Raw genomic sequence first — 10,795 nt, forward strand, 5'->3', positions numbered from 1 at the left:
CTATATCACACTGGTACTGGTAGGTTAGGGAAGCTCCTTTTGTTTTGCAACAGAGGGGTTATTTTTTGACTACCACCTTCCTAGCTTCTTTTGTGTTGTTGCCACCTTCTTAGCTTCTTGTGAGTAAACCTTTGCTTCCATTCCAAACCGGACAGGGATGTTCTGGAGCTGATCTGATCTGGAGCTGATCTGAGTTAGGAACTTAGGACGTTCCAATTCTCTTCACTTTCAGTGCTGCTGCTTCCATCATTACCCGGAAGCTGGTGGCCAATATTGACCTTTCTAGCTTTATTTTCTGATGAGTTAACAAATGGACATTCAGACAGACGCATCCATTTATTACTATGAATATAAACTGAGGTAACATTATGAAGGATAGTTCAGACATGCATCTGATAATGTTTCAGAGAATGGACTTCCATTTTGTCTGAACTATACATATGAACATTTAGGAGATATGTGTTAGTTGAGGCCATGCATGGGGGGGGGGGAGAGTTGGTTTTATACCCCTCCCTTTACTACCCAAAGGAGTCTTGGAGTGACTTACAATCCCCTTTCCCTTCCTTTCCCCGCAACAGACACCCTTTGAGGTAGATGGAGCTGAGAGAGCTCTTTCAAGGACTGCTCTTGGAAGAACAGCTCTGAGAGAACTGTCACTGATCCAAGGTCACCCAGCAGGTTCCATGTGGAGAAGTGGGGAATCAAACCCAGTTTTCCACTCTTAACCACTATGCCACACTGGCTCTCAAGGTTTATGGCACACAAAGATACAAATAAAAATGATCTAATTCTTTTTAAAAAAATTTATTTTACTAATATTTAATAAGGTAAGCCCACTGAGCCCCATGGCACAGAGCGGTAATTCTGCAGTACTCATTGACTAGGACACTGTATGCTGGGAGGATTACTACTGCTTGACTCTTTTGTGATATCTCTGTTTCTATAAAGGCTCAAAACTAGGGTTGCCAAGTACCATGCTTCCCAGAGTGGGGGGCTTTCAAGTGCAAGCTTTGCACATGCGCAATGCAATGACATCCCCCAGAAGTGATGTCATCAAAATGGTGGCGCGCGTGCGGGGCTGATCTAGTCATTTCCAGGAAAACTCTATGGTTTTCCTGGACGCTCTAGCCATTTGGGAGGTAAAAGCCCTATGGTATCTATTGTACCATAGTTTTCCCTCCCAAATGGCTAGAGCAGGGGTGGCCAATGGTAGCTCTCCAAATGTTTTTGCCTACAACTCCCATCAGCCCCAGCCATTGGCCATGCTGGCTGGGGCTGATGGGAGTTGTAGGCAAAAAAAACATCTGGAGAGCTACCATTGGCCATCCCTGGACTAGAGCATCCTGGAAAACCATAGAGTTTTCCCAGAATTGCCTAGAGCGGACCCGCACACGTGCCGCCAGCGATGTGGGGGACATTGGGCTGGTGGATTGGGAACCTCCTGGGCGTGGGATCCCTGCCCGGACCGGGGGCTTAGCAGCCCTACTCAAAACTTACAATGAAAGCTAAACATTCATTGAAGAAGACTAGAGGTTTTGCAGGCCTTCTGTGGCAACAGTACTGGTTACATTAGTATTATTCTTTTTTTTACATAACAAATAGATGTGACACAAGCAATTCAGCATTTCACCTAGGGTTGGATGAATTACTTCATTCTGGTCCCCCCCACCCCACTTGCTGCATCAAGTGTTCAGTTCTGCTTTCTTTCAATGATGTACTGTGAATTTGGTATGGCTGTGCATATGATGCATATTTTGGAATGTGTCTTATATGTATTCAGTATATGTGGCAATCCATACTTCCATAACAACAATATCTCTCCTTCCCACCAACTTCCCAAATGATTATGAATTCAGTACCATTCTGCAACATGGGTAACTTGGATCAGATTGGCATCATTTGGGTACATATCGAAGAAGAATTTAGAAACATCTTTAATTCTACTATCAGGAAGTTCTTTCGAACCCCAGCTATAGTTAGTCATTTTGTGCAATAACCTTAATCTGTTACTATCTTAGAACAATGTTATAATGCTCCATGACAATAGAAGGAAGCATTTGTAAGTGCATGAGCCTAACTACACTTAGCACATGTGCAAGACCCCAATTCAGATTGTGATCACAATGAGAGAGGAGAGTTGAGGCTTTTTTATCACTTGTCACACACACACATTGTTTTCCTAGCCCAAAACAACCCTGGGGAAGCTGTATTTGCCCTGTTGTGGAAATGTATATGATATGAATTCATGTGTGTTTTTAGAATCTGGCAAATAGTGCTTCCCAAAGCCATTTTTTATTGGGAAGACAACATGGGGAGAAGGCTTTAAAGTTCCTTCGCCTTGTGTCATGGTTATTTGAATTGGAAGCCCATTGACCTAGTAAATGTACTTTTAAAGAAATTGGGAACTCCATACACAGAACTCCCAATTGACTGTGTGGTTAGACTTTGTGTTAGTAATTACAAGGATATATTGACTCTTTGAATAGCTCTTACTGCAAGACTGTTTTATTCTTCACTTAAGGCCACATAGTAACCTCCCTGTTTATATATATATATAAAATCTCATCCTTTATTTGCAAGGGAGAGCATTCTGAATTGCTCTGTCCTCATGGGTGCTTGGTTGTGCTTTAGTTTGCATTCTGTTCACCCTCAGTGCTAGTATACATTCTTTATCAAACACTATCATTAAATGTGCTTCTATTCTAGTGGCCATTTAACTAGAAAAAACAAAATGTTTATCATGCCACAACAAATGCTTGGTATGCCAAAAGTTCCTTGGAGGAGCTGGAAAATGTCTGGATTTAATATGCACTTTAAAGCATTCTGATTAGAGGGGTTCCAGCAACTGTCTCAGCAAAAGGAATGAATACTATAGTCTACAGCATAAAGCAGCCCTGATGTTATAATTTACTAGCATTCTCTCTATTGGAGTGGTAGAACAGGCAAATAAGCAAACAGACCAGAAATCAAATTACCCCTAAAGTTAACTGCAAATCTCACAGACTTTGGTGTTCCAGAACCAGCCCTGCTATTTCTCAATTTACTTCAGTTCCCAGACAAGCTGTAAATGAATCTTTTTAAAGCTGTGTCAACAACCATGTGAAGTATTATATCTTGTCGCACAAATTAGGTTTCCCTTGAAGCACAGGTTGCAACATGAAGAAAGAAAAAAGATTCCCCTACTTCCAATTTTTATCTGTGTTATTTTGATTAGTGTTTTTGTGTTAGGAAAAATGCTGAACTATTAAGGCCTCCAATTCCGCTCATACCAGTTGATAACAATGATATGTTGCCCTTACAAAATAGCCCTCAAGATCCATCGTTTTTAAACGATCACAAAACAAAAAAAGTATATAAATTAAGGGATAACTCCTAAACATTGATCTAACTGTTTGGGAAGATTTGGTCATATTGGAGAAGTGATTCCTTATTCAGACTAATTTCTCATTAGCCTTTGTCCCGTTCTCAGCTCTTGAGTTTGTGCAGGGCTGGGAGCAAGCAGGGAACACGCAGCCCTGCTCCAGAGATGCTAATGCAGGATCTGAGAAAAAGAGCCACTGTGAGGAGCCCCACACAGCAGGGAGGCAAGTCCTACGTGCAGAATTGGTCTCATTTTTTAATATTCTTATTTACTGGCATGGTACTGACACAGCCTAGGTTACACAGCGTTCTTGACACAGGCACTGCTCATAATAAAAACCTCCTCTAGCAAAAGAAGTCAGGAATGGGAGGGATCTATCTATGAGTTAACACTTCTCTCTTTTTTTGCCATGCCAGCGGGCGGACAGACAGACGGACAGAGAGAGAGAGAGAGAGAGAGAGAGAGAGAGAGAGAGAGAGAGAGATAGATAGATAGATAGATAGATAGATAGATAGATAGATAGATAGATAGATAGATAGATAGATAGATAGATAGATAGATAGATAGATAGATAGATACATTTTTTGTTTGCCTTTGGGATAAGGTCACCTATCCATTCAGCTGAATATTTTATAACACAGTTCCTTCTATTAAGATGGCTATACTTACAGCAGATAGAAAGACTATATCACCATTCCCAGACAGTAAGCAAAATGCACTGTATGAAGTTCTGGCTCTCTCCCATATAATCAAAACATAAGAAACTCTAAAAGAAGTTAAAATCAGAATTAACAGTTTGAAAATTCAATTTAAAAGGCCTTTACTGATATTCATTTTCCTTCACATTACTCAAAAACACTTTGTTTTCTACTGTAGCTTTTTTAGAGAGGCCTTTCGAACATGAGAATGTATACACAATGAGAGATGTAGACTTAATCTACACATGGATGTGATACAAGACACTGACCACATAAAGGCAAGAGTGGGCCAGCATCCTTGTTCCCGCTGTTGCTCTACAGCAGGGCTGGGGAATGTCAGTCCCGAGGGCCATTTACAGCCCTTGAGATCACTTGGTCTGGCCCTTGGGGCTTGCTAGACTGAGCTCCCCCCTCTAGTGGGCATTGTGAAGGATTGCTGCTGGGATATGTGGGTGCCTTTAAAGGTCTGCTGGGAGCAGCTGAAGGGAGGGTAGGGTGGCAAGGGTGGGGGTGTGAGTGTGGGAGCCAGCTACTACCAGTTCAGTTTGCACGTGATTATCCCTGATGGTGTGACCTAATATGCTAATATTAGGAGATGTGGTCTAATATGCCTGGACCTAAGCATTTGCGTAGGGCGACAGGTCGGGGGGAGGTGTGCGCTTAATTAGGCTCTCCCCACGTGACTTCAAATAGAAAAACAATTATTTGCATTAATTTTGCCAGCCTGAATCGTTCTCCCTCGGTGGAGCACTGTTTTTTAAATGGATAAATTTGTATGGCCCGCGAATGATGTTATGCATATCCAAATGGCCCTTGGCAGAAAAAAGGTTCCCCACCCCTGCTGTACAGCATACAGATGGCTCACAGAGATCTGGTATGCCTGTAATTCAAGCATGTACAACCTGAAACACACCAAGCCTAATGGCATCATGCAGTTCAGTGTGGCCAAGTGCAAAGTAATGCACATTGGGGCCAAGAATCCCAGCTACAAATACAAGTTGATGGGGTGTAAACTGGCAGAGACTGACCAAGAGAGAGATCTTGGGGTCGTGGTAGATAACTCACTGAAAATGTCAAGACAGTGTGCGTTTGCAATAAAAAAGGCCAACGCCATGCTGGGAATTATTAGGAAGGGAATTGAAAACAAATCAGCCAGTATCATAATGCCCCTGTGTAAATCGATGGTGCGGTCTCATTTGGAGTACTGTGTGCAGTTCTGGTCACCACACCTCAAAAAGGATATTATAGCATTGGAGAAAGTCCATAAAAGGGCAACTAGAATGATTAAAGAGCTGGAACACTTTCCCTATGAAGAAAGGTTGAAACGCTTGGGACTCTTTAGCTTGGAGAAACGTCGACTGCGGGGTGACATGATAGAGGTTTACAAGATAATGCATGGGATGGAGAAAGTAGAGAAAGAGGTACTTTTCTCACTTTCTCACAATACAAGAACTCGTGGGCATTTGATGAAATTGCTGAGCAGACAGGTTAAAACGGATAAAAGGAAGTACTTCTTCACCCAAAGGGTGATTAACATGTGGAATTCACTGCCACAGGAGGTGGTGGCGGCCACAAGCATGGCCACTTTCAAGAGGGGTTTAGATAAAAATATGGAGCAGAGGTCCATCAGTGGCTATTAGCCACAGTGTATGTGTGTGTGTGTGTGTGTGTATATATATATATATATATAAAATGTTTTGGCCACTGTGTGACACAGAGTGTTGGACTGGATGGGCCATTGGCCTGATCCAACATGGCTTCTCTTATGTTCTTATGTACTTTATGACTTGCCAAGAACCCAGTAAACTCTAACTAATTGGTATGTATGTTGCATTCTCAGGATTTCCATCAATTTCCAGGTATTGCACGGAATTACAAATTCTGAGCTCTACTGTCCCATGAAATACTTAGCGAGTACCTTTATTCTCCCCATAAACATCATTCTTTTCATTCCTTTTTTTTTTATCCTGCAACATTTGGGAGCTGTTGCTTTCCAGAATCATTACAGTATACCTGCTTCAGATATGGATATTCTTTTGCAGCAATGCCTTTCATTTAATATCAGGTCGACCCCAAATACCTCAAGTCAATGTGTAATCAATTCTGACCATTTTATATGCACATCTGATGACATCTAATGTTATTTCTGTTATCACTTTCTGGATCTTGTTCACCAGGCAGCTCCTATCTGATGAGATTTATGGCATTTTGCTGAAAAAATGCCTAGAAAGTTACCTGATCCACTTTTTCAGCAACAGGCTTAAGCTACTGGCAGTTGTTCCCATACAGACAGAGTGAATGAATTAAAACTGTGCAAGAGCACTCCTCTTTCTTTGCTTTTCCTGTGACAGCTACTTATGTCAGTGAGGCTGCACAGGAGAAGTTTCTAGTGAATTGTAGCCAATCACTCAAAGTGCTTACAACATTGAAGCAGATATAGCCATTGACTAATATGGCAGTGTCTGTTTGCTTTGTTCATTGTGAATGACATGTTGACCCTCGCAAGTTAACCAAACTGACACATTAACAAATTTGGAAGGAGACCAGAAGATACTTATTTAGGGTCAGACATAAACGTGGTGCTCACTATTTGCAATTCTCCAGCCTATTGAAAATCTGTAGATTTGGACTACAATAATGGCATATGATTGCACTGTGTATAGCCAGCAGCAGGTTGTTGGGAAGTTGGCCATTGATAATGACTTAGAATGCTACATGGCAAATGAGTTCTGTCTAATGTTAAAAAAGATAGGTAGACAAGCAGCATTAGAACCATTATGGGTCTATGTCTAAAGAAATACACAACCAGTTCTGCCTGCCTCAGTTGGTTTTGGAATTATGTTTCTCCTCACTTACAATGCCACATGCCAAATAGCTTTTGAGATTGAGAAGAGGTTTGTGACATGGTGTGTAAGACTGCTTTTCCAAACATGTATAAAAAGAAAACTTATTGGGTATGTGCAAGCCTTGGGTTTGCTTACAATAAATCTTTGGCTCTAGTGTTGACCATCTTTTTCCAGTTATATTCTGTACCAAGTCTTGATTAATGTTTCATTTGTCACACACTGTGCTGTACTGACTAGCAATTGACTATGATGCAGTAGCTCTGACAGGCATGCCAGATTTCTCTCATATCTTCATATGGACAAAGGAATGCACTGAATCTACAAAGCATATCCATGTTACTAGTGTGCTCATGTCCTAGATAATATCTATGACCAACTGGAGATGTGCCTGCTTAGCCCTTTAGTGAGAGCCAGTCTGGTATAGTGGTTAAGTGTGTGGACTCATATCTGGGAGAATTGGATTTGATTCCCTACTCCTCCACATACACCTGCTGGAATGGCTTTGGGTCAGCCATAGCTCTTGTAGGATTTGTCCTTGAAAGGGCAGTTGCTGTAAGAGCTCTCTTAGCCCCACTCACCTCACAGGGTGTCTGTTGTGGGGGAGAAAGGTAAAGGAGATTGTAAACTGCTCTGAGACTCTGATTCAGAGTGAAGGACGGGATATAAATCCAATATCATCAACAACAAAGCTGAAATCTTGCTCACTGACTATTTGGGAGGATTGTCAACTCCAGGTTGGGAACTTCTTGGAGATCTGAGGGTAGAGCCTGGGGAGCACAGTGTTTGACGATGGGAATGGCCATAGTGGGATATAAATGCCATAGAGTCCACCCTACAAAGCAGTAATCTGGAGTTCCCAGAGTTGTAATTCATGGAGTTCTCCAGCCCTCACCTGGAGGCTGGCAACTCTGCTACTTGTCAGGGAACATCATGCAGACAATGCTGAATCCAGCCATTCCCTAACATGTGCAGGTCTTGCAACTGATCAGTGGGATTTCAGTTTTGGTTACGGAGGATGAATTTGTGAGTGTCAAACTAGGCTCATGTGTATGATTTCCCATTCTGTTAAAGATACAAGCTGCTTCCAAATATATATAGGTCCAGCTAGATGGAAATCCATTTTACTTCCATGGAGGCGAGAGGAGTAAGAAAATCAGTAGTTTCCACAAATGGTGGTTTTGAATCTGTACATACAACTGCAGACACGGTGCTCATTTATCTAAAATTGCAGATATGCAAAGCATTAAATGGTTAACCAAGTTTCAAACAATGGCTACATAATAAACCTTATATGTATATCTGTATATTTCTTATGTGTTTGTGTTTTATTTGATTGGTTTTTATATATGCATTTCTAAAGTTTGTTAGTTTTCAATTGCTCAGTGCCTTGGAGACCCAAATTGTATAGAAAGGTGGAGTACAAATGTTAAAAATAAAAAAAATGTGTTCCTCGCACTTTTTTTTGTTTTGAATGTAAAATGCAATGTTTTAAAAATAGAACTAAAATAGACAGAGTCTGTCTAAACTCTGTCTAAAGGGTGTAGTAAAAAGACGGATCTAAATCATGAAGCTGTGATGGATTTATCTGTGACTGGCACCATGCTATATGCTCCCCTGCAACTCTTGACAATTTTAATGGTTTTATGTTTAATTATCAGGAGTGGGAAAGGGAGGGTGGAAACTGGGATGTAAGCCAAAAGTCATAACAGGAAAGCAAGAATCATAACTACCAGATCAGACACCTCATGAAAGCTTCATAAATTATTATATGCATGGGAGCTATTTTATCTTTCAGGATAATAAAAACAAATGTAGAAATATGAAAGAGTTTAATCTGATCTAAGGGCCTTAATGAATATTACAGTAATTGTGGACCACTGATGCAAACACAAACTAATGTATTCTAATCAGTTTATCTTGGAGACCAGACTGAAAGCACCACTTTGGTTGATCTAATCAGCCATTTCTTGTCAAAACAAAAGTGCCACTTCCAAGGGAGTCACTGCTTGCTGATTCACCCATGCTGCAAGTTTTCCAATTCATCCCTGGTGAGACTTGCTTCTAGGGGAACAGGTATGGATGGTGTTGTGTCAGCTGAATGAAATGGATTCTTTTTCCAACCATTGATGTGCAGTCAGTGACTTCTATAGCAAAGAAAAAGGCCAAATGTTTGTGGACAAGTAACATTTGTGGATTTCTTGCATGGCTGTTCTATATAGACCCATGTCTACTGTCATTTTAGGAAAGATCCCAAACTCATGTACAGCAGAACTTTGAAGAGAATCCTGTACTGACATTTATTCTTTTGCCCCTTTCTTTCAGGCCCTGCTGCAAAAAAGAAATATGTCAGTTATAACAACTTGGTTATCTAGTCCGCTGCATCAGACGGAGTCATAGGAGGATGGAAATTTTTCATCCATTCAGTCACCTAACCTCGTGTAGGCCTGTTCCTGGAACTGCAGCGTATGCACTGCTGGAGGCGTTGAAAGGCCAGGCAGTTATTATGGAGGATCTAAGTATTCTGAACAGTCGCTCTATGAAAAAAAATCCTTAAATTATTCTTGGCTTAATAAGTCAGTGGCACTGCCATTAGGCTGTGATGTTGGACTTTTCCTTTGTATGGGAGATGCGATCTATGAGCACCCAGCTCCAACCCGGGAGAAGATCCAGCTTCTCTTGGGCGAACTGCACTTGGAAATGGTAACTTTCAAGGGGCTATTTTGTCTTTATATGTACTTCCAAACTGCAAGTTTTTTGAACTTTCTGTACAGTTTGTGAGGATTTTTTTTTTTTTTTGCATATTGCCATCCATGTTGTTTTAGAGGGTCACCATTGGTTTGGAATGCACAGTATCTTGCAAGCCCTGATCTTTAACTTTAGCACATGAAAAAAAAAGTCTATAAGACTGAAAATTTATGTTATGTACATGGCGTGTATAATGATGACTGTACCACTGCAATTCATACATGTTATTTTTTTAATTAAAACAAAAGAGAAGAAAAAAGTTACTAAAGACCAAAAACTGTGCTGACAAAGCAAGCCCCTCACTCTGCCCCACCCCCATCCATTCTCTGCCTTTCATCATTCTGATGGCAACAGAGAAAGCAGGAAAAACAGAACAAGCAAACAAAAAAAAAAAGGATTGCTGAATTTTGATAGAGGTTGTCTTGATATTTGGAATGCATGCCAGTATTGTAATTTTACGGTACATGTTAATAATTTATGTTGGATATTTGTATTTGTGTTTCTATTTTGTTCTTTTTCATTAAGGTATATAACTATTTTGCAATAATTTCAATAATTCTTATGGTATTTGGAGGAACGGAAATGGCTTTTACATGTCTTGAAAAGGTTGTTTTTTTTTGTTGATGCCCCGCTATTGACTGACTGGTGTGATTAAAAAAAAAAAAGAATTTTAAGGGGGGGAAGCATGTATGTTTTATACTGTTTGTAATAAGTAATTTCGTTAATCTTGCTGCTTATGTGCCAATTTAGTGAGAACAATCTGCCGCAGAACTCCCCTCTTTCCATACTCTCAATCCTGTGATATTGTCGAAGAATGTATCAATAAAACATTTTGGTTAACTTTTCTTTATTTATTGTAACCACACTTTTGTTTTTAGTTGTCCTCCCACCTCTGGTAGGACAAACAACTAACAATACCCACACATGATATTTCCTCATCATAGACCAGTGGATTCCAGTTCTGAAAGATGGTAAATTACTCTGGAGAAATCCACAGGCATGGTTCTACTAGCTCCTACAGTTTTATGTATGCAGACAGGGTGGAACATTAATGACCACATAGCAGTATAGTAACCAACCAGGGTGGTGGCAAGTGTGGGGCCCAGGGGGTGCATTGTTCCTCCTGTGACACTGCTTTGCTGTGT

At 40.7% G+C, this 10,795-nt stretch overlaps 1 protein-coding gene across 4 annotated transcripts in view; it reads left to right on the top strand.

The window, feature by feature from the left end:
* GRM7 (glutamate metabotropic receptor 7) overlaps positions 1-10,500 on the top strand; it is an 870,101-nt gene extending 859,601 nt beyond the window's left edge. For 3 of the 4 annotated variants that reach the window (XM_060239599.1, XM_060239595.1, XM_060239596.1), the window contains one exon: positions 9,228-10,500. Coding sequence is in view for 1 of the 4 variants with exons in the window: in XM_060239596.1 (XP_060095579.1) it covers positions 9,228-9,277 (50 nt within the window). In the remaining 3 variants the exon portion in view is untranslated. The remainder of the gene's footprint in view (positions 1-9,227) is intronic. The other variant, XM_060239598.1, reaches the window with a different exon arrangement.
* Positions 10,501-10,795: the final 295 nt, after the last annotated feature.

Source organism: Heteronotia binoei, chromosome 5 (genome assembly GCF_032191835.1).
Source record: "Heteronotia binoei isolate CCM8104 ecotype False Entrance Well chromosome 5, APGP_CSIRO_Hbin_v1, whole genome shotgun sequence".
In the NCBI taxonomy this organism is placed as follows: domain Eukaryota; kingdom Metazoa; phylum Chordata; class Lepidosauria; order Squamata; family Gekkonidae; genus Heteronotia; species Heteronotia binoei.